At 43.1% G+C, this 24,597-nt stretch overlaps 1 protein-coding gene across 1 annotated transcript; it reads left to right on the plus strand.

Annotated features, from left to right (window-relative positions):
- Positions 1-2,284: 2,284 nt before the first annotated feature.
- On the plus strand, positions 2,285-9,777 carry AHSG (alpha 2-HS glycoprotein). The gene is made up of 7 exons (XM_090275164.1): positions 2,285-2,585; positions 4,677-4,787; positions 5,146-5,230; positions 5,593-5,756; positions 6,953-7,054; positions 8,346-8,429; positions 9,072-9,777. Exons 1-7 carry the CDS (start codon positions 2,373-2,375, stop codon positions 9,390-9,392), a joined length of 1,080 nt encoding a protein of 359 aa, XP_090131290.1. The 5' UTR covers positions 2,285-2,372; the 3' UTR covers positions 9,393-9,777.
- Positions 9,778-24,597: the final 14,820 nt, after the last annotated feature.

Consider the following 24,597-nt stretch of genomic DNA (forward strand, 5'->3'; position numbering starts at 1 on the left):
AGGGTCCCACAGCTGAAATAAGGGGGCCCCTGATTGTGGATGCAGGAGGACTTTTTTCTATGGATCAGATGCGGCAAGCAGGACCTGAGCTCATGGGTGGACATGCCAGGTGGGTGTGACTAAGGACAGAGGAGAAAGATGATGCTAGCACAGTCCCTTGCAGCCTAGCTAGGCAAAGGAGAACACCCCTTTCTGCCCTTGACTAAAGTGGTATTTATATAAGTCACCCCCTCCCCACTCAGGCTTGCTCCTAACCCCAGAGGAGGGAAGAAGAGTAAGGGGCAAACAGTCCTCATTGGGACTGGGTTTCAACCCAAATGTCGGGAGAAAAGGTTTCCTAGAAGCAATTAAATTTTCACAAAAGTGTGCTCAGAGTCAGAAATTCTAATGTGTTGTGGAAATTAAAGTTATATTTTATACAGCTGAGCTTATAACATATGAAGTATTCACTCATTGCATATTTTTTTTGTGTGATTTTCAGGTGTTATTACTAATAACTATATTTTATATTTTAAAACATTATTTTTTAAAACACAAAAACAAAACAATACAAAAAAGAAAGAAAGATAGAAAGAAAGGAAGGAATAAAGAAAGAGAGAGAGAGAGAGAGAGAGAGAGAGAGAGAGAGAGAGAGAGAGAGAGAGAGAGAGAAGGAAAGAAAGAAAGAAAGAAAGAAAGAAAGAAAGAAAGAAAGAAAGAAAGAAAGAAAGAAAGAAAGAAAGAAAAAGAAAAGCATAGCCTCCACAAAAAGTTGCTCATGAGTCAAGACCCTGAAAAAAACAGGGCATAAGGCTGATGGAAAGTCACCCCTGGTTCTGAGGGTCATCTTGCTAGAAGGCCAGAGTTTGTTTGTGTCTCTGAGACCAGGACCTCCCTGTCAAAGAGCACCTGGAATCCTGACCACAACTTCTGAATTTCTGTCATTGAGATTCTGTGTGCATGAAGGAGCGGCTGGGAGTAAATGTGAAACTCACCCTTCTGGCTACTTCCTGTGCCCCATCGCACTCCCCCATCTCCCTCCCTCCCCCAGCAAATAGATATTACTAAGCTCCCCTCTGGAAGGCCCCCTCTTTTTCTGAAACCAAGTTTCATTCTCTGAAGCAATAGCAAACAAAACAAATCCACCCCCACACAATGATGACCTCTAAATGTTTGAAGAACATGTTGGTCTCCATGTTAGGGCTTCCTTGCTCCAGGCTCAACCAAACTTGGAAAATATGGTATTTTCCAAGTCTCTTACTATCCTGCCCACCCTCCTTGGAAGTTACACCTGGGATTATCAAGGGCCACTTAAAAGACAATGCCTGGAAGTAACACTGTGTCTCTGTGCTCTGGCCAGAAAGACTTGAACTCATGGTGAAGTCTTCGAAGGACGTTTAGGAGGCATCTGTGTTCTTAGCAGTCCCTGTGCGGTCTCAGCCTGCAGTGGGGGACTCAAACCCAGAGCTTTGCTAAGTGAGTGGCTGCTAGCCCAGGCGTCCCCTGTGCTGCACTTGTGCACTTGTGCACTTGCGGGGTGCTTGGGCCACAGGGGGCATGGGGCCACTGGTGCCAATCACACCCAGCCACCCAGGAGACCCAGGCCAGTGCTGTCTGAGCTGTCACCTACAGGGCCCTGGCAGTTAGGTCTGGAGACAAGAGGACGAGGGAGCACAGAATCCCATATTACTCTGCTAGCCATAGCCCTTCCTGGTTCTGCAGAGGGAATCGCCTCATCTTGCCTTCATTCCCCACTTTAGGTAGACACATCTCCTTTCTTTATTTCTTTCTTCCAAGAATCTTACCCATGATCTTGGACTCTCCCATAGCCCTCCCTGCTCACTCTAGATCATTTTTGCTACATCTGTGGGCCTTGTCCTCCTTCCAGGACCCTTCTGGGAGGAGATAATCCTTCCTGACATTATAAGATTTTATCGAATTGCTAAACATGCTCCCTTCTCCCCTCACAGAGCCCATGCTGTGCTCAGATCACAACAGAAGGCACCTGCTCTGCTGTCAAACCCACAAGCACTGCAGGAGGGGGCTGCGCCAGCCCACCTCACCTCCACCTCCTCTCTCTGCTGCTGTGACCATGTTCCAAGCCAACTTCAGAGCATCTCCCCCACCTCATTCCCAGAAGTATTGATTTGGCAGGTTTCTTGGGGGCCAGCAATGTCCTAACCTGTTTGTTTTTCCAGGGCTCATGTTTGCAGGAATTCTCTTGGAACCACAACAGAAATCATCCCACATCCTTATGCAATTCCTCTGGGAGGCTTTCACAGATAAATAAAGCCCTTGGCCCCTTCACTGGTCTACCTTTCTCAGCAGGGCACCTGAGTTACTTCTGAAGCCTCTGGCACCTGCCCACCTTCCAGGGTGTCTCTGGAGCAGCCATGAAGTTCCTCGTTCTGGTGCTCTGCCTTGCTCAGCTCTGGGGCTGCCATGCTGCCCCGCCTGGCCTAGGCATGACTTTCAGAGAACTGAACTGTGATGACCCCGAAACAGAACAAGCAGCCTTGGTGGCCGTGGACTACATCAATCAGCACCGCCTTCGGGGCTACAAGCACGTCTTGAACCAGATTGACAAAGTGAAGGTGTGGCCTCGGGTAAGTGAATTTGCTGCATATGAGCTGAAAGAACCTGCTGTGGGGCTTAACTGGCTGTCTCAAAAGATCACATCTGCCAACACAAATGAACCTGCAGAGGGGTAAACTGATTTCTTCCCAGGAGGGAGGGAGGGAGGGAGCAAGTGGAGGAGGGCAAGAGAGGACACATCCTGTTCTGTAGTCATGAGTCTCAAGAAAAGTGCTGAGGGTTGGGAAGATTTATAGAAGAAAAGGATGTTTTAAAGATCAAAGGGAGAATGTGTGGCTTGCTAGATAAACCAAGGTGCAAGAGACTTGATTCTAGTTGCCAAATTATCACTGATTGGAAATTGCTTATCTTTTTTTGCTTTTGTTTCTCTGGATGAAGACTGAGAGTGAATGAAACTACTACATGCTGGGGCCATCCTCCAGTCCTGTGTGACAGGAACTGCTCTTGTCTTACAGAAGAAGAAACCAAGGATCTGACAAATTGTGGATTTTTCCCCCCCAAAGTCATATAAGCAGTGGTCTGGGATTTAATTCCAAAATTGTGTTCCTTCCTCTATACAAGCTGCCTCCCAGATCCCACAGCTCAGAGAGAACTCTGGCATAAATGAGACTTCTTTCCTTACAATGCTAACCAAGAAACCAGTGCAGTCAGTGACAGTAAAGCTAAAGCTAAAAAAATATGCCTTAGGGGTCAGTTGAGACATTCGGAGGGGTGGGGAAAAGGCATTTGTCTACTGACTATTTTAAAATTAGATGATATTATCCGATGAGGAATAATTCTTTCAGCACATGTTGATTACAATCCTTTTGTGGGCAAGAACCAGTGTCAAATGCTAGATTAGGTTGAACCATATGAAATTGCCATTTCTGTATATTAAAAGCAGTCAAGTAGTGGCATTTTAATGGTTCAACCCAATACAAAGGTGAGAAGAGACATAGTGCCCACAAGAGGATTGCAATCTACAAAGGAAAATAAGGTAAACACCAGGATGTCTGGACCGACTAACATCTGATCTCCTAATGGGACAAAATACCTAAAATTGGGATTATCCCAGATGGATTTTAGGAGCTCTGCAACCACAATGAAGTACAGAGAAAATACAGATTCAGGAGGAATAACACCAACATGCATATGTGAGGAAAAGGTAATGAACAGACGTTGTGGTTTTCACTAAAGGCAGAGCTTGAGAGTTACTTTCCTTGAGAAACCCAGGGGTGTGTAGCTCCTATTCCCTGACGCTTGGAGTGTTTTCAGAAAGTTAACTTGGGCACATCTGCACATCATAAAAGACAGCTTTCTCCAGGAGAGGAGAAAGGCAGAACAGAAAGAGGCAAGGAGAACTGATGAAATTTTAAAAAGGCATACTCGTAGCTTATTGATTTTCCAGGCTTTTAAGAAAGGATACAGAAACGGCTGAATTGGCAAGAGTTACAAGGAGTTTTACGAGCTCCCCTATCACCTCCCTCCCGCCACAACTCCTAGCCTGTGCTAGGGACTTAGAACACAGCTGCTTTCAAGTTAGAGGCGCGGCTCTTCACCCTCACCACCAGCAGGGGACGGTAGAGGGCAGCGACTTTGCATCAGGCAGTTACAAGCCAAGGACTTTTCCTTTAGGAAGGAAAGGAAATGGGGAGGGAAGGAAAGTAGGTGATGAGAGCAAAGACAAAAAGAAGTTAGGGAGGGGTGGAAAAGATAAAGTAGAGACCATAAGATATTATTCTACAGCACTTTACTTTGCTGCTTAATTGAGAAAAATCCAAAGCTGCTGGAAGGGAGACATTTAAAAAATTAAATAGGTGTCAGCACTCACTTTTAGCTTCCAAATAGAGCTCAGAGTGATGGCTGTGATTCCATCAACCCGTCGAAGCCCATGTCCCCTTGAGCACCTGCCCAGCCAGTAGAGGAGGACCAGGAGGCCCTGTTGGGGTCCAGTCCACTGAGCAGGTCAGAGCTGGTTGGAGCTGCAGACTCAACAGTAGAAATGACTTCCCTCATCTCTCTGACAGGGGATGGGGTTTAAGCCCAATGGGGGCTCACACTTTGGCCTGATCAATAGGAACAGGGCAATAGGCTGCTCACCTTTTTACTCTATGTCTCCACAGCGGCCCATGGGAGAGGTGTTTGAGATTGAAATAGACACGCTGGAAACCACCTGCCATGTGGTGGACCCCACCCCTGCGGTCAACTGCTCTGTGAGGCAGCTGACGCAGCACGTGAGTGGCACTCTTTGGGTGACTGCGGGGGGTGGCCCAGCCAGTTCCATGGTGGTTCTGCTGAGGGCAGGCCCATTTATCCAGATGCCCAGACTGCCCCCATCGCTAGCAGGTGTGCAATTTCTAAAACTGCCATTTGAAGCTTCTTTCCTTGGTGCTGGTTTTTTTGCAATAGTAGAACTTTCTTATTGTAGCCCTCCTTGCAACCAGAGAGTGTAATGTGTCAATATCATCTAGTGAAGGTGATTTTTTGAGGCTCACCTTTGACAGCCATGCCTGAGGGAACCATCCCTCCCTGGGGTGAGAAATGAAAGACTAGCCCTCTTCCAAGGCCCTCACTATGGGTTTATTTCTCTAGGCTGTGGAAGGAGACTGTGATTTCCATGTGCTGAAACAGGACGGCCAGTTTTCCGTGTTGTCTGCAAAATGTGATTCCAGTCCAGGTAGAGATGTTTCTTCTTATTTTGTTTGACCTTGTAGAGAGAATGAGGAAGGAACCTACATTGTTATCGATGTGAGTAGTTCTAGACACTTTGATGGTGAGGAAAAGGAGAAGCCAAATTTCCTGGTTCTGGGATTGTAAAACTGTTTCAGGGACTGCTCTCATTCGAGGTGAAATTGCCCCTTGCTGAGAGGAACTCGTGCAGACATGTCAGCATGATGGGAGCCACCTGAAGGTTTAGTAAGAAGCAGAGAAAACGCCTGTAGCCATTAGGATCATGTCTTAGCCCTTTCTAAATAAGAAGAGCCACGGCGAAAGGCGCGGAGAATTACAGCTGGATCCGTTTCTTCTCTCTGTGCGTAGACTCCGCCGAGGACGTGCGAAAGGTGTGCCCAGACTGCCCCCTGCTGGCTCCGCTTAACGACACCAGGGTGGTGCACGCTGTAGAGGCGTCACTGACAGCTTTCAATGCTCGCCATAACGGCTCCTATTTTCAGCTTATGGAAGTTTCCCGGGCTCAACTTGTGGTAAGACTAAGACCTTTTGACCAATTGGGCAGTTTGGTGGCACTTAGGGAAGGCATGTGATGAAGGAGCAATAAGGGACAAAGCAGGTGCAGGGACAGCAATGGGAAGTTAAGGAGGATGGTGGGGGAAAAGGGAAAATAATCCTGGAGCGTATGAGGACCCTGAGTGTCACGTGGACCAAAAGAATCCTCAGTGCCTTCTCCATGCTGAGTCACTCTGACATAAAACAGCCGGATGCTGCCTGTCCCCAGTTCCTCAGTTCTAGTTAACACCAGGGCTTGCTGTTCAGTGGGCAGAAGTTCCCACATTATCCAGAAGCACTCATTGGAAGCTCATGGGTCTCTACATCTTTATCATTCATTACCACTATCTCCAGTACTCTCATAATTTATATTTATGAAGGTATGAGCCTACTCACACAGATAGGCACGTAATGGCAGGATCCTAAAATGCCTTTTGAATCACTGAAAAAAATCTAATTGTACCCTGGATAGTTTAGCAAGAGAATGCTAATATTAAAAAAAACTGGTATTCTGGATAGCAGCCCTGGCATACTTGGAAATGCACTGAATAGGTGGTAAGTCCATTAACCAGAATATGTGATTCTCAGAGCACGCCCACCTCCAGACTCTACAAAATAACATATTTTATTATTGTAAGTATCCATATGCTCCTTAGAACTACAGAAAAGTATAAACATCTTCCATATTCTCATATCTACTTTTCATTTGATCTTGCTCTATTCAATTGGTGAAAGAGGTATTAATCTCTTTATTTTCCCATCCCATCTTAAAGTAACCTGAAATTAGGGTCTCAAAGTGCAGCCCCAAGAGGGATGGCTGGAGTTGGGGAGGCAGGGTTCTTACTCAGATAAGTCTAAGGTTGACCTGTGGGCTCCTGCTTCCTAGTTGAAAACTAACTCTGCCCTGAATGATGGACAGTGGACACCCACACTTCCTTCAGGAGACACCCACCCCTGACCTCTGTATACAAGCACTTCAGAACACGAGGCCTCAATAACCACCCTATCCAACCCATCGGGGCCATTTTTTCTGGCCACTCAGTGTGGTCTCTGTGAAGTGTGCTTCCTGGAGTGTGCAGTGCCATGGCCCTCACTACTTTTCTCCAGTCTCTCCTTCCCTGCCTTTTTCATGCTCGCATGTTGCCTCATGAGCATTTTAATTTATTTTCATCAGCCTCTTCCAGCTTCAACCTATGTGGAGTTTGCAGTAGCTGCCACTGACTGTGTTGCTAATGAGGTCACAGACCCAACCAAGTGTAACTTGCTGGCAGAAAAGGTGAGTGGACCAGGCCTTGGGGTTGGCAAAGCTGGTCATAGAACAGAGCATCCTTAGAGCAAGCTAGTGTCTTGGGGCTGTGGAAAGGAGATTACAGTGCAAAATCCATTCCCTGTGGGGCTGGGTCATGCCAGACCTTCCTCTAGGATGTCACCTCCCTTTAAGACCTGTCCCCAAATCATCTCACCTGCTGGAGTCCCCTGAGTTAGGAAAAAGAAACTGTTCCTAACTAAACCAAGTCATGCCCTGTTGCTGGGACTGGGAAGTGTATATTTTCTAGACATGCCTCTGATATAAAGTCTTTCAAGTCCTTGAGCAAAGAATGTCCACTTCTAGGAATTTAGCCTAAAGAGAGCATCAGAGATGTTTGACATAAATATATCTATATACATATGAAACTAATGCAAAAATAATATTGAATGTAATTGGCCCTGACTGGTGTAGCTCAGTTGGTTGGGCATCATTCCACAAAGTGAAAGGTCACTGGTTTGACCCCTGACCAGTGTACATGCCTGGGTTGCAGGTTTGGTCCCCAGTCAGGGCGTGTAAGGGAGGCAACCAATCGATATTTCTCTCACACATTGATGTTTCTTTCACTCTCTTTCTCCCTCAACTCCCTTCTTTCTAAGAATAAATAAATAGAATCTAAAAAAATTGAATGTAATTAAAAAATAAAATTTTAAAATACATAAAAAGAAAAATTAAAATAAAATAGTTTCATAATTAAAAAAATATATCTATAAAGATGATTTATCACAGCTACAAAATGGCCCCTAAAAGATCTGAATGTCTAATAGGGGAGAGTGATTGAATAAAATACAGCACATCAGTAAATAGAAAATTATACAGACACTAAAAATCATGTTTTCAAGGAATAATGAATGATACAAGAAAATGCTCTCATATTATAGTAAGTGAAAAACACAGAATGCAAAATGGTATAGTTACAATGATTTCAATTTTTGAATGATATTTAACAGTATTTTAAAATAAGAAGGAAAGAAAGACATGGATGTTAATGGACGCTCTCCTGAGTTACCGCCATTTTGGGTATTATACATGATCTTTTCCACTCTCAAAGCATTTCTGTATTTTCCACATTCTATATAGAATCATATTTAATATATCTTCTGTAAGCAGGGCAGAAACTATAAACTTTAGAAAAATACATTTAAAAAAAGGAATTGAGAATTTAAGTTTTTTTCCTTTGATATGTTAGAGTATCAATGTAACTAGGGGGAGAAATCCACTTATTGAACCAGTTCAAATAACTCCTGTCTTTCTGTGGCAGCAATATGGCTTCTGTAAGGCGACACTCACTGAGAAGGTTGGTGGGGAAGCTGTTGCAGTGACCTGTACAGTGTTCCAAACACAGGTAATGGCATCATGGATACTCTTGCTCTCATCTTCAGAATTCAATGGCCCCTTGACATTTATACAGTGTATTCATAATTAAAGGGCATTTGCTGCCCTGTCCCTGTGAGCCCTGCAATGATAAATAGCACTGGATTATATGGAACCATCAACAAATGGAAGGTTACTTCAGCCATTCCTTCCCCTCCTGTGAACTGGTGCTTATAGGGCAGAACCATCCTAGTGAGTAGTTGACAAGGCTACCTTTTTACTTGCGAGGAGTGGGAGTGGTTTTCTGAGTTGTAGAGACCAGATGGCCAGATCTGCCCAGCATCTGCCAGTGGCTACAGGTGGATGACAAAGTAGGTGACACTGCTGGTGAAGATTAGCCATCTAGTAGGGTGCTTTTGTTCATGGGACGTGTGTAAGTCCACAATCCCCAAGACAATTGGTGAGAAGAAGCTACCATGAGCCAGTTACTCTCCCCTCAACTCTGATGATCGTCCTTTGCACACAGGTAGTTGTTTTTCTTTTTTCCAGATTCCTTGCAAGTAGAAATTATTACTGTGAGAAAATTGGGTGGGGTTCCACCCAGAAGCATGGGTGGCCTTGTCTGGGAGGAGAAAGATAGCTTGCTAACCTAAAGAAATGGTTCTCCCTCCAGCCTGTGTTACCGCAGCCTCAGCCAGACAACACCAATACACCCATGCCTGCGGTGGCCTCAGCTGTGCCTGCACCTCCTCCAGCTAATGTGCCCGCTGCCATGGTGGCAGGACCCCTGGTGGTGGCAGCTCCCCAGCCATCCGCACCGATGAACAAGGCACACTATGACCTTCGCCAAACCTTCACTGGTGTGGCCTCGGTGGAGTCAGCCTCAGGAGAAGCGTTCCACGTGGGGAAAGCACCCACGGTGGTGCAGACTGGAATGGCTTCCAAGCCACTGGTCCGACCTTGCCCAGGGAGAATTAGACACTTCAAGATCTAGATGAAGGTCAGAGATAAGAAGGATTGGTAGAAAGAACGTAGCCACCATTTTGTCCAAGTCTGAGTAGGGGTAGGGGCCTGGTCTGCTATCAAAACCAGTGCTCTATGCAGTCGAGATTAATATCAAGACTTGAATCCCAAATTATTTTCTTTCTTCAGAAAACAGAAGCAAAGGGTGTGATGGTTGTATTTGATAAAAGGTGTAAAGCCGGCTGCTTAATTGTCATTGTTTTGATGCTAAGCCACCACCATTGTGTTCTTTGCTTTCTCTGACCTCACATAAAAGAATTAGAACTGTGACTTTGGTGCTTTTGCCAAGCTTATATCTGCTTGTTAATAAAAGTGTCTGAAGGACCTTCCTTCGTAAAGAAGGTTCTAAGCTGAAATGTGGTCATGATCATTGCCTACTTCCTCCAGACTCATATGTGTGGACTGTTTTCCCACAGCCATGGTACAAGTGTCCCTAAGCAAAATCAAAGTGAAAATAGAGACTAAGTAGAACAAAAATCTGCTATATTACTATATACAGGAAAAAGTGAGACTAGAATCTGCTCAAAACCCATAGGACATCCCCATTTCCTTATGAGAAAATAATTCTTATCATAAAGATAAAAAATATGCTAAAGGAAGACCAAGTGCCTGAACTTTGTACAGACAAATGAACCATTATTTTCCCCAATACCCAAGTAAGGAAAGAATGGTAATTAACATAGGAACCTCACTTTAATTATATGTTTATTATGTATGTTTAAATTAACTGTTGATTGTAATGTATATACTTCATGTCATGATACAGGATTGGTCTTTCTAGCCAACTCATTTTAAGGCTTCAAATGTAAGCTCTGGTTTATAGTAGGAATAGAGGAGGGCTACCTGGACAGGTAAATCCAGTGGACATTTGTAGACACTATTCAAGTGCTCAGATAACATAAAGGAATAAACAGTTCCCACAGTAGAATGGTGCCTAGACAATTTCAATTTTTGTCAACTAGCATTAGGTTGTTCTGAGCAACATAAGTGATGGGCCCTTTCATATGGAATTTTAAAGGGGTGGGACTAACAACTAGTTGAGTGGTTTCACTTGAACCAAGAAGACTGAGTCAAGCATTGGCCCTTGCCTTATCACTCTGGCGTACGGATTTTGCCAATAATTCAGTACCCAAAAGGAATGGCCAAGAAGGTGGGAAAAGCATTAGGTATCTCAGAAGCCAAGGAAGATGAGGATGGTATGGTCAGCTGGGCTAAAGGCTGCAGGAAGAGCAATGAAAATGAAGATGGTCATTGGAGGTCATGGTAACCACTGGCAGATGCAGTTTTACTGGAAGAGTTGGTGTAAAAACCTGTTTGCAGAGCGTTGATTGGTGGTATGTCTGTGATAAAGAAATGAAGGGGGACACATATTCTCTTGCAAGCTGTTTCATGGTGAAGCGGGGGAGAGATAAGATGTAATTTAAAAAAGTAACTGGGTGGAGAGAATACTTCTTTTTCAAGAAAGAGTTTTGAGCCTATTTAGAGAAAAAGATAGAAAGAGATGGAAGAAGAAAGGAAGGAGATGATAGGGTAGGATGCCAGGGGAAATATTTAGTGGAAAACTGGAAATGAGATTTGAGCAACTCTGACAGGACTCCAGTCCTTCCTCGAGGGAGCTTGCAAGAAGATCCTGAAGAGTCACATTTCACCCAGTACTAAACGAGACTAACCTTCTGTCCACCCTTGTACACACAAATGTGACTGTGAGGGAGCACATGGAATATTAGTCACAATGTTTTCCATGGAAAGTGAACAATAGATACCTGACCCAAAGTAGCTTAAGTAAAAAGGGGAATGCTTCTGCCTTGTGTACTGAACATTCAAATAGACAAGTCTTCCCTAAGGCACAGCGAGATCCGGGGGTTCAAAAGATGTCATATCTCCACCCCTCCCCTCCCCTCCCCCCCTCCCCTCTCCTCTCCTCTTCATCCCTCCCCACTCCTCCCCTACCCACCCCTTTCCTCCCCTCCCCTCCTCTCCCCTTCCCTTCCCTTCTCTCCCCTTCCCTTCCCTTCCTTTCTCTTCTCTTCTCTCTCTCTTCATTTCTCAGCAATGCCTGCTTTTCAGTCTTAGCCCAGATGGCTATTGGCAATCTCACACCTACATAAGCATTAGTGCCTACACCTGAAGAAAGAGAAAAGGGTCAGTCAAGAAGAGCCAAAGAAGGAGCTATTCCCGGGGAACAGAAGGCATGAAAGCCTAGAGGCAGGAAATAGGTTGATGTAGCCAAGGGTTAGAAAGCAGGCTGGGCTGAAGCAAGCAAGAGGAGGAGGCAGAGAGCTGTAGAAGATGAGGTTGGAGAACTGGATGGGGCCAGGTCATGAGCAGCCTTGAGGTCCCCAGGAGATGGAATGCTACTCTCAGTGCAATGGAAAGCCATTAAAGGCTTTAAGCAGGGCAGTGACATATTCTGATTTTCTTTAAAAGATCACTCAGGCTCCACGGTTCTCAACCTGGGGATGGGGTGAGGTGGGGTGGGGCAGCACCACTTCCTGTTCAGAAAAATGTTTGGAAGTGGAGGCATTTACATAGGATACTACTGGGCAGAGGCTAATAACTCTAAACATCCTGAAATGAACAGGACAGCCTGACCAATGAAATCCCAACAATGAACAATGATTATCTGATGCCCCAAATGCCAATAGCATTCACTTTGTTAGTTGCTGTAGGGAAAATGGATTGTAGCTGGGCAAGAGTAGCCACAGGAGGGGGAAGATGGTGGCCAAGTAGGTGGAAGCTGAGTCCATTTGCTCTTGCACCCAGCTCGGACACTTGGCTGATCTTCTGAAAAATAAACTGAACATTCAATGGAATCTTAGCTGATATGAAGTTTAGAAGCCAAGGAGTACAGAAGATGCTTCACAACAGGTGGTAAGGAGATTTTATAGGTGGAAGGGGAAGTGTCCTGTGTGTGGCACCTGCAGCCCTGGAGAGCCTGGTCAGAGATTGCAGCTTTGCGGCTCCCTCCCTTCCCAAGGCAGGGAGTCCCCCAGACCCAGGCCTGGGCTACTTGGATACACAAAGCCGGGGAGATCCAGACAGCACGCGCTTGGGCGCGCGCGCACACACACACACACACACCTCGGTAAGCAGCACACCCCTGGCTGCAGCAGCAAATGCCAGCTGGGAGAGTGCCAGAGAAAGAGAAGGATTCTAGGAGGGAGGCTGTGGCCAGCCTTGATTGTGAGAGACTCTTGACTTCTTGGACAGGTGATGTGTATGGAAAGCCAGACAATGACTCAGTGCTGCAGTGGGAGTAATCAGAGAGAATTTTTGAAAGGGCAGCTGAGGTGTGCTAGGCAGGGACCCCACCATGCACAGCTGTCCTGCCAGCAAGGGGAAAGGATTGAGGGTGCGGTTTGCTCCCCCTCAGTGCAGCTGGGCAGATTGATCAGAAGTGAGGGGATTTCTTGACCCCAGCCCAGCGCAGCTGGAAGGGTGGAGGCTGCGCAGGTGGAGAGCGCAGGACCCTGTCTGCTGCGAGGGCAGTGGACTGGGAACTGGAAGGGCAGGGAAATGAGCACCAGAGATTATTAAAAGCCAGACAGAGCCCCCTTCCCTGGCAGAGATCAAACATCCTGGAGGGGAAGATCGCACCCAGCCCCCAACTCCTGCAAGATGCAGCTTGGGCTCCAGAGCCCCCTGCAGGGTGCATTTTCGAAAGAGAAAGACAGCAAGAGGAAAGCCTGAAGGGCCCATTTTGAACTTCTCTCAGGGAGACAAAATACACTGGTTGCAGGGCCCTATTTCACTGAAGACAGCAAAGGGGAAATCAGGGCCCCACCCAACTTCAGCTCTCACGCAGATCTGCAGTCAACACCAAGCAGCACAAAGCTGACCCTCTTACACAGATTGGCCCCTCCCTTGAAACAGAGAGCTTACTCATTAGAAACGAAACATTACTGGGAGTAAGCTGGGACAGACCAAGACATGTGGGGTAGGGGCAGGGGCAGGGACAGGGGGAACACACTGACAATTTTCTCAGAAGACTGAACAGTGCCTCCCAGGGGAGAACTAGGAGTCCAACGTTCCCGATCACAATAGAGGCTCCCTCTGGAGGTAGGTGAAGGCGGTGCTGCCAGAAGTTGGACGACCCACCCTGGACCTTGAGCTGATAAAAACCAGGGGCGGATCTAGAAAGAGAAGTCCAGAAGGTGAACGTCAGACTGCTGAGACAAATTTCACCTCGCTCTTCTTCAGAATTTGCACTTTCACATAGCCTTTTAGTATTTCTTTCTTTTTTTTTTTTGCTTCAATTGTATTCCAATGAATTAACTATTCTTTGTCTTTTAATTTTTTATTTTATTTAATTTTATATTATTTTTACTTGAAGTCTCACATTGCACCCTTCCCTTGTCTTGCTCTATTTTGCCTTCTTGCTGCCCTTTCTTATTTTTGTTTTAAATTTTATTTCACCCCACAATAGGCCTTGTTTCTATTCCTTAATCTTGCTGTTTCTCCTCCCTCTATCCTCTTGGAAGCATTCTTCCTTTCTTTAGTCAGCTCGCTCCACCCCCCTTATAATATTCTTATTTCTTTTCCACCTTTATGAATTGTCTTGTTTGGTGTGGATATTATGGTTGTTGCTCTTCTACTTCAATGGTATTCCTATTTGCTCACTGTTTTTTTGTGTTTCAAATCCCATAGGTTACTCTCCCCCCATCTTATGCCATTTTGCCTCCATCCTGCCCTTGCTTACTTGAGTTAGAAATTTTATTTCTTTTCCCTTCCTTATCCTGGAATTATTTTTTTTACCATAATTGATTTGCCCCCTCCTATCCTCTCAAAATTATTTTTTACTGTAGACATCTCATATTCTTTTTTCTCACTTGCATAACATTCTCATTCCCTTTCTACCTTTATTCATATTTGCTCCGCTGTTGTTGTTATTGACCCTGTTGTGGCATTTCTGCAATTTTATTGACTTTGGTTTATTTGCCTTTTTACTTTTATTTCAAATCTCATAGTAGACACTTCCCATTTCTTACTCCATTTTGCTATCAATTACCCTTCCTTTATTAACTTACATTTAAAATTTTACTTTCTCCCTTTCTTCACTCTTATTATTTCTCCTCCCTTCCTACTCAAAATCATTTTTCTCTCCTTAAGTCATCTCATATTCCCTTTTCCTATCTCATAATATTCTTAATCTCTCTCCACCTTTATTAATCTTTTCCCAATTGCTGTTGATATTGCTGATGTGGTAGAGGGGTATCTTTGCTGGCATGGGTTTGGTTTCCTGGGTAGTATTGCTTTGTTAACCAGCATCTTTACAACAGCATACAAGACGTGGCGGGAGTTCTGACTCCCAGTCAGCCAGCTGGAGGGGAGAACCCACCAATAATCAAAGCCCAAATACAAGAAGAGAGCCCACATAAAATGAATAAAGGGCAACCTTAGGGCAGCCAAATCAGGAGATCAAAGAGGCTGCATCACTGAGTCCCACAGAACTCCTACCACAGAAGTTCACCCTATGAAGACAGGCAGGCAAAACAGCAACTTGAGATGCAGAAACAAACAAAAAGAGTCACTTAAAGTGGGGAGACAAAGAAAGAAACTCCAATCAAAAGGAATGGATGAACCCTCCAGAAAAAGAGCTAAATGAAATTGAGGCAAGCAATCTATCAGACATAGAATTCAAAACAGTGGTTATAAGGATGCTCAAGGAACTCAGTGAGAACTACAAGAAACTTAGTAGGGCCTACAGCAGCATGAAAAAAAACAAAAACCCAACAACATAGAAACTATGGGTAAGAACCAAGAAGAAATGAATAATATAATGTCTGAAATGAAAAACACACTAGAAGGAATTAAAAGCAGGCTAGATGAAGCAAAGGACCAAATCAGCAAGCTGCAGGACAAGGTAGAAAAAAATACCCATTCAGAGCAATAAAATGAAAAAGGACTGAAAGAGAATAAGAATAATTTAAGGAAGCTTCAGAACAAGATGAAATGTAACAACATTTGCATCATAGGAATATCAGAAAGAGAAGAAAAGGAACAAGGGATAGAAAACCTGTTTGAAAAAATAATGACAGAAAACTTCCTTAACTTGGTAAGGGAAAAAGTCATGCAAGTTCAGGAGCACAGAGGGTCCCAATCAAGATGAACCCAAAGAGGGCTACTCCAAGACACATCATAATTAAAATGGCAAACTTTAAAAATGAAAAGAGTATCTTAAAGATGACAAGGGAGAAACAGCTAGTAACATACAAGGGAGCTCTGATAAGGCTATCAGCTGTTTTCACAACAGAAACACTACAAACCAGAAGGGATTGGCACAAAATATTCCAAGTAATGAAAATCAAGGAACTATAACCAAGACTACTCTATCCAGCAACTCTCATTTAAAATGGAAGGTGAAATAAAGAGCTTCCCAGACAAAAGAAAGCTAAAAGAATATATCTCCACCAATCCAACATTGCAAGAAATGCTAATGGGACTGCTATAAAAAGCAGAAGAGAAAAAGAGAGAGGGAGGGAGCGAGAGGGACGGGTAGAGGGAGAGAGAAATACAGATATGGAAAGAGTGGCAATGAATAACTACCTATCAATAATAACCTTAAATGTAAATGGATTAAGTGCTCCAATCAAAAGACATAGGATAATGGGTAAGAAAACTTGACCCACATATATGCTGTCTACAAGAGACCTACCTCAGAACAGAAGATCTACATAGGTTGAAAGTGAAGAGAAGGGAAAAATATTCCAAGCAAATGGACATGAAAAGAAATCTAGCATAGCAATACTTATATCAGACAAAATAATAGTACTTAAAGGAATAAACCAAAACTAGGATATAACCCTTGTAAACATATATGTACCCAACATAGGAGCACCTAAATATATAAAGAAAATATTGCCCTGGCTGGTGTGGCTCAGTGGATTGAGCACCAACCTGTAAAACAAAAGATTGCTAGTTTCATTCCCAGTTGGGGCACATGACTGGGTTGTGGGCTGGGTCCCCAGGTGGGGGCGTGTGAGAGGCAACCAGTGGATGTTTCCTTCACACATTGATGTTTCTCTCCCTCTTTTTCTCCCTCTCTTCCTCTCCCTCTATAAATAAATAAATAAATAAATAAATAAATATTTTTAAAAAGATAATCTCGAAGGACTTTAAGAAAGATGTGGTCAACAAAACAATCATCATAGGGGATTTTAACATCCCACTGTCAACAATGGATAGATCTTCCAAACAATCAGTAAGGATATTGTGGCACTGAACAACACCCTAGATTAAATGGACTTAAGGGATATATACAGAACCTCTTACCCCAAAGAAGCAAAATATCCATTCTCTTTAAATGCACATGGAATATTTTCAAAAATAGATGACATGGTAGGACACAAAACAAGCTAAACAAATTCAAGAAAATTGAAATAATATTAAGCATGTGCTCAGATCACAATTGATTGAAACTAAAAAGAACCTCAAGGAAAAAACTCAAAAACGTTCAAATAAATGGATACTGGATAACATGTTATTAAAGAATGAATGGGTCAACAATGAGATCAATGAAGAAATCAAAAAGTATCTGGGAACAAATGAAAATGAACACTTAACAACCCCAGACCTATGGGGCATATTAAAGGTAGTACTGAGAGGGAAGTTCAATTTAATACAGGCCTACCTAAAGAAGATAGAAAAATCTCAAATAAACAATCTAACCCTACACCTAAAAGAACTGGAGGAACAACAACAAACAATGCCCAGAGTGAGTAGAAGAAAGAAAATAATTAAGATCAAGGCAGAGTTAAATGACATAGAGACTAAAAGACAAGTCAAAGGATCAATAAATTCAGGAGCTGGTTATTTGAAAAGATAAATGAAATTGACAAACTTTTAACAACACTTATCATGAAAAAGGAGAGAGGACCCAAATAAATAAACTCAGAAATGAAAGAGGAGAAGTACAGCCGATACCACAGAAATAAAAAGGGTTGTAAGAAATTACTACAAACAACTATATTCCAAGAAATTTGACAACCTGGGTGAAATGGACAAATTTCTAGAAACATAAAATCTGCCAAAACTGAGTCAAGTAGAAAGCCTGAATAGACCAATAACAACTAGTGAAACTGAATCAATAATCAAAAACTCAAAAGCCCCTGACTAGATGTCTTCACAGGTAAAGTTTACCAAACATTTAAAGAGGAGCTCTTATCCTTTTCAAACTATTCCAAAAAATTCAAGAAGAGGAAATACCCTCAAACTCTTTTTTTGAGGCCAGTATCATCCTAATTCTAAAACCAGGTACAAACACAACCAAGAAAGAAAACTACAGGCAAATATCTCTGATGAAAATAGATGCTAAAATCCTCAACAAAATACTGGCAATTTGGGTTCAGAAATACATTAAAAAGATCATATGCCATGATCAAGTGGGATTCACCCCAGGAATGCAAGGATGGTACAATATTCACAAATTAATAAACATAATACACCATATAAACAAAATGAAGGGCAAAAAAATTACACGACCATGTCAAAGATGCTAAAAAGGATTTAATAAAATCCAGCACCCATTTATGATAAAAACAGTCAGCAAAGTGGGAATAGAGGGGACATACCTCAACATAATAGAGGCCATATACTAGAAACTTACAGACAACACCATATTCAATGGGAAAAAAACTAAAAGCTTTCCCCTTAACATCAGGAAAAAGACAAGGATGCCCACTCTCACAATTCTTATTCAACATAGTTTTGGAAGTTCTAGCCACGGTTATCAGATGAGAGAGAGAGAGAGAGAGAGAGAGAGAGAGAGAGAGAGAGAGAGAGAGAGAGAGAGAGGGAGAGAGAGAGAGAGAGAGAGAGAGAGAGAGAGAGAGAGAGAGAGAGGGAGGAGGGAGGGAGGGAGAGAGAGAGAGAGAGAGAGAGAGAGAGAGAGAGAGGAAGGAAGGAAGGAAGGAAGGAAGGAAGGAAGGAAGGAAGGAAGGAAGGAAGGAAGGAAGAAAGGAAGGAAGGAAGGAAGGAAGAAAGAAAGAAAGAAAAGGCACCCAAATTGGAAAAGAGGAAGTAAAACTGTCATTATTCTCAAATGACATGATAGTGTACATAGAAAACCCTCTAGTCTCCACCAAAAACTATTTGACCTAATAAGTGAATTTGACAAAATAATGAGATACAGAGTCAATAGTCACAAATCAATGGCATTTTTGCACACCAACAATGAAATATCAGAAAGAGAAACTAAGAAAGTAATCTCATTTACTAAAGCAACAAGAAAAACAAAGTACTTAAGAATAAATTTAACCAAGGAAGTAAAAGACCTGTTGTTGGAAAACTATAGAACACTGAAGAAATAAATTAATGAAGATACAAATAGATGGAAGTATATACTGTGTTCATGGATTGGAAAATTAACATCATTAAAATGTCCATACTACCCAAAGCAATCTATAGAGTCAACACAATTCCTATTAAAATATCAAGGGCATATTTCACAGATCTAGAACAAATATTCCAAAGATTTATGTGGAACCAAAGAAAGATCCCAAATAGCATCAGCAATCTTGGGGAAGAAGAACAAAGTAGGAGGGATCAAAATACCTGATATCAAACTATACTGCAAGGCCACTGTGATCAAAACAGTCTGATATTGCCATAAGAACAGACACACAGATCAATGAAACAGAATAGAAGGCCCAGAAATAAACCCAAGTCCCTATGATCAATGAATATTTGACAAAGGGGGAAGAAGTATAAAATGGAGTAAAAATAGCCTCTTCAATAAATGGGGGAAAAATGGGACAACTGTAATAAAAAAAATAATAAAATAAAATTTGAAAAAGAAAAAAAAATGGGCAAAGGATCTGAATAGACAATTCTCCAAGGAGGACTTAAAGATGGCCCATAGACATATGAAAAGATGCTCAACATCACTAGCCACCATAAATATATAAATTAAAACCACAATGAGGTATCACCTCACACCTGTCAGAATGGCCATCATTAATAAATCAATGAACAACAAGTGCTGGCGAGGATGTGGAGGAAAGGGAACCCTAATGCACTGTTGATGGGAATGCAGACTGGTTCAGCCACTGTGGAAAATAGCATGGACTTCCCTTAAAAAATTAAAAATGGAACTGCCTTTTGACCCAGCGATTCCACTGCTAGGATTATACCTGAAGAATCCTGAAACACCAATTCAAAAGAACCTATGCACCCCTATGTTCATAGCAGTGCTATTTACAATAGCCAAGTGCTGGAAACAGCCTAAGTGCCCATTGGTAAATGAGTGGATCAGATAACTGTGATACACTTACGCAATGAAATACTACACAGCAAAGAGAAAGAAGGAACTCCTACCATTTGCGACAGCATGGATGGAACTGGAGAATATTATGCTAAGTGAAATAAGCCAGTTGGTGAAAGACAAATACCATATGATCTCACCTATAAGATGAATCTAGTGAACAAAATAAACAAACAGAACAAAATAGAACCACAGGCACGGAAACATAGAACAGACTGAAAGTGACCAGAGGGGATGGGGGAGGGGGATAATGGTGGAAAGAAGGGGAAGAGACTAGACAAAGAGCATGTATAAGTGACCCACGGACATGGATAACAGTGTAAGAACTGACTGTGGGAAACGGGAGTGGGATGGGTGGAAGAAGGAAAAGGAGGAAAAATTGGGACAACTGTAGTAGAATAACAATTAAAAAAATAACCTACTGGAAACTTAAAATAATAAAAAAAAAAGATTAGCAAGTGACTGGAGCTTTCTAGGGGAGAGATAAGTGTACCTTAGACAAATGTGTTGGGTAGCCGATGTAGTAAAACAAGGATATAAATTTGCAGGTAGAACTCCTAGGACCTGCTAATGGATTTGATGTAGAGGTGAGGGAGGTGAAGGATAACTCCTGGATTTCTGGCTTTGCTAACTGGGTAGATGGTGGTGCCATTTATTGAGGCAAAGGGCAGTGGGTCATTTCATTAAAGTTACCTCAACTTCTCTACTCTCTATCTTGAAATCGTACAGTTTATTATTTTATGTCAGGCTAACCCCTGCTTCTTAAGGAAATGACAGACCTGCATGACTTAGGCCAAGTTGCTTTACCTTTTATTTCTCATTGCCCTCATTATATAACCAGGTATATACAACAGCCTGGAATGGCTGTAAGATTAAATGAATTGCTAGAAGTAGATGCTTGGAACTTTCTTGACACATTCTAGGTCTTCAGTGACTGTCTTCCCTCTCTGCTTCCTCTTTCTGTCCTCTGAATTTGGTGTCTTCAGAAGACCATGGTTTTAACCTTCTTTTAAATGTGTACTCACTGCTTGACAAGCCCATTCATTCTCTCTCACAATTTAAACTCTTAGTTGTACACAGATAACTTCCAACTTTACAGTTCCAGTTTGGGCCTCTTTTTTGAATTCCGAAACTGCATTTCCAAATGTCTCCAGGGCTTCCTCACTTGAATTTACCTAGAGCAGTTTCCTATGTCATTTATTTAAGAGATGCATGCCTGAAGACTCAGCATTATGCAAAGTGTGCATATTCTAGAGTTTCTTCCCAAGAATAAACATAGAGAGGGTGAGTTATGGATCTGTTAAATTTACTGTGCTTATTGCACATTTTTGCATTAGTGCTGCTCTGTATTTTCTCAAACTCATTTTTTAAAAACATTTTGCAGAGTGCTCATTCTAAGTTAATAGCATTGCACATGTCCCATTTACTTGCTTTCTTAGTAGCTTTTTAATCACATCTAACTCTTGTTCTAAAGTTATTGAATTTCAGGAATACTTCTCAATACTTGTACCAATTAAAAATATTTGATGGATGTTAAGATAATACAAACATTAATTTCCCAATTAACGATTTTCATGAAATATTCCTATTTCTGCATTGGCTTTTTAGGATCTTTTACCACCATCCATCCCTAAAATGTTCATTCTCCTCTGCCACTGGGATGCTCATTTCCACCCTTGTCATTATGACTTTGACACCCTCAGGAACCGCCCCTCCCCCCACATTCACCCATGGCTTTAGTGTCTCTCCTCTCCAGCCCTAGCCAACTTCAGCACCCCTGCTGATGCCCCCCACCCTGCACCAACTTTTCCCCATCTTGCCTCCTCCACTGTTTTTTTGTTTCCACCACCTTCTCGTTCCCACCATCACACCTTCATGGAGGATTCATCCTTACCTTGATTGCAAACCCTACTCTACCCTTGCTCTGTCCTTACCTGCCTTTTTGTCCACTTCTCAGTCACCCTTGATCAGGTTAAACTGGTTGTTCAGTCTCACTGAGGGCTGCAGCCCCTGTGTTTCTATGTATTCCATTAGTCCACTTGTCAGACTCCGCCTGGTTTTACTTCCTTGTCTGTGAGCTCCAGGCCCACAGTCAGTCATTTCAATGATACACAAGCATCCTCTACAAGTCTTGACCTCTGTCCTTTGGATCACATGCCTTTTCAGGGCCCAATTCCAGCTGGGTTTTTCCATTCCTGTTTAAAGCCAGCCAGGTCCAGCTGAAGGGCTTCCCACAACATGGCTCTTGATACCCTGACAAATGTTGCTTTCTATCCTCAAATGGGACCATGAGGCTACTCCCCCTCATGCTCCTCATTTTCATTCTGTTTCCTATTGCACACAAAGCTAGCCCACATACTTCTCTCTCTCAAGTCCCTGATCAAACTCCTACATCTCTACCCTCAATTAATTGGAACTCCCAGTTTCCAAACGAAATAAATGTTTCAGGTAAAAATTCCCTCCACTTCCTTCTAAAGTCACCAGTTGTTACCTCCTTTTCTCTTGCTCTCAAGCTGTCCACCCATCCCATCCCACCCCACCTCACCCACTCACCTTCCCTAATTCCTTTGCCCTCCACAGCATCCTGTCTACCCTAACATTAACCTCAACCTTCTTACTGGCCACAGATTTTCTCACATAATCTTCATCCTAAAATGTCACTCTCCCCTTGATCCTGCATTACTCCCAAGCCACTTCCTTATCCCTTTCCTTCCCTTTGCCATCAAACCTCCTTTTTAAAAATGTTTACTTAATTTAAAAAAATGTTACATGCCCATTAAAGAAAATTTGGAAAATACTGAGAAATGCAAAGAGTAAAAATAAGTGCCTCCTAAGTCATGTCCTATGTCTCAGATACAGACACTATTAACATTTTTGTATTGCATTCATTCTATCTCCCAGCTCTACTCTATAGAGATGCTTTATGTATCAGTATATATTTCCCTTCCCCCTGGCTGGTTTGGCTCAGTGGATTGAGCGTTGGCCTGCGAGCTAAGTGTCGCTGGTTCAATCTTCCAGTCAGGGCACATCAGAGAAGGAAAACTCTGATTCCAAAAAACCTCCGCTGCCTTGCGGCATACCTCTTCAGGGGAAAGGCTAAGGGAGTAAACCCCGACAGAAAATCCGGAGCCGGAGTCCCTAAGGCGGTTTGACTTTGTAGTCAACACCGACAACTCCTGCGGCGCACCTGAAGCCAAGCTGTATTGACTCCGTCTTTCCCTTGGATCCCTCAGCTGCGAAGAGAGGGGGGGTCTGCTGCATGGGCAACAGCAGACCCTCCATATCACCCTGCCCAGGCTCTGTAGCTTCAGCTCCACTGGAGAGGACACTCCAGCTTCATCACAAGATGTCGATTCAACACGGGAGGAGACAGATACCGTGTCACTCCCGAGTCGGACTGCACAACCATTCTCGGCGGTGCAGATAGACTCTTAAGAAGCTACACCATTGTCTCTCGAGACGGACGGCTGCCGACGATATATTTCCCTGTAGTTTGAATGGTCTATCCAGATATCAAGCTTGTAACTTAACATTATTACATAAACATTTCTGTCACAAACATAATTTGTAATGAATAGTCAGTATTCCAGCAAATGGACGTATCATAGTTTACTTAACCATTCTTTTATTCTTGGACATTTAGGTGGTTAATGCCCTTTTAGTTGTAGTTGGCATGGCAATTATTAAACATAAGACAACTAGCCCAAAATGGAGTTAGTTATGCTAAGCCCCATGTCACTAAACCCAAACAATTTAATTATAGTGTTGGCTTTCCCAGGAATGATCTCTTAAACTAATCAATGGGGAATTGCCTGATCAGCACTAGTTAGGTACTCTGCCTGGTAGACCCCTGCCATCCTGTAAAGGAAAGTAACTTTGCAATAACTAATCCGCTTTTTTACCTAGTATAACTTCTTTGTCTCCACCACTTTCTGCTTATAAAAGTCTTCCATGTGGCCCTGGCCGGTGTGGCTCACTTGGTTGGAGCATTGTCCCATAACTGAAGGGTTGCAGGTTTATTCCTGGTCAGGGCATATATCTGGGTTGTGGGTTCGATCCCTGGTTTGGTCAGTGAGCTCATCACTGTGATCGTCTCAGCCTCCATGTGGTACTAACAATGATCTATTCATCTCCTTTAAGCTTCCCCTTTACTCCATATGTCCAACAGCTATTATAAATATCCCCTTAGAGATCTGTTAGGACCTTCAAATTTAAGAGACCCAAATTCAGTTCTCCATCTCCTCCTTTCCCAAATCTTCTCCACTCCTGTGATAGCAGCATAGTTCCTCAGACCAGTCACCAAGCCTGAAACCTCTGGGGTCATCTGGCCCTCATCCTCCCTGCCTTATCTGGTAGGTCACTAAGTCTTGATTTTCTACATCCTTAATATATCTCACATCTGTCACTTCCTCTCTGTTTGCACCGTCACTTCTGTCTCTGCAGCAGCACCACCTCTGACAGGTTTCCCTTGCTCAGAACTGTTTCAGGATTCAACCAGAGGAGGTATTACAGGGAATTGGCTCAGGCAATTGTGCCCCACCCCCTTATTGTGGGAGCTGGATAAACAGTACCCTATAAGGCTGTTTCTATCTGATGCTATAGCCTGAAGTCCCCAGGGCAGGTGCCCAGGCAGAGAAGATCAATGTGAAGTGGGGGCATGGAGAACAGACTGGAACCCATAAGTATGAACTGGAGCCCCATAAGGATAGACTGACACCGTGTTTATTCTTTTGCCTCTGACTCTGGAGATGAGGGTATCCTGCAGAAGCTGGCATCATTCATCAGTACTTCCTGGAGCAGTCTTTCTGAGAACCAAGTCTTTAAAATCCTTCTGTGACTCCCCAGTGCTTTGAGAATGTTATGCAAATTACAGCACAGAGTGCCCCCAGCTCTCTGCCTGCCTACCCCCTCTTAC

This window comes from Furipterus horrens, unplaced genomic scaffold, assembly GCF_987537825.1.
Source record: "Furipterus horrens unplaced genomic scaffold, mFurHor1.1.pri manual_scaffold_1, whole genome shotgun sequence".
Lineage (NCBI taxonomy): Eukaryota > Metazoa > Chordata > Mammalia > Chiroptera > Furipteridae > Furipterus > Furipterus horrens.

Coding starts and splice junctions, on each gene's coding strand:
- AHSG (XM_090275164.1), top strand. CDS start 2,373: ATGAAGTTCCTCGTTCTGGTGCTCTGCCTTGCTCAGCTCTGGGGCTGC. Junction 5,757..6,952: donor TTTCCCGGGCTCAACTTGTG/GTAAGACTAAGA, acceptor TATTTTCATCAG/CCTCTTCCAGCTTCAACCTA. Junction 8,430..9,071: donor GTACAGTGTTCCAAACACAG/GTAATGGCATCA, acceptor TTCTCCCTCCAG/CCTGTGTTACCGCAGCCTCA.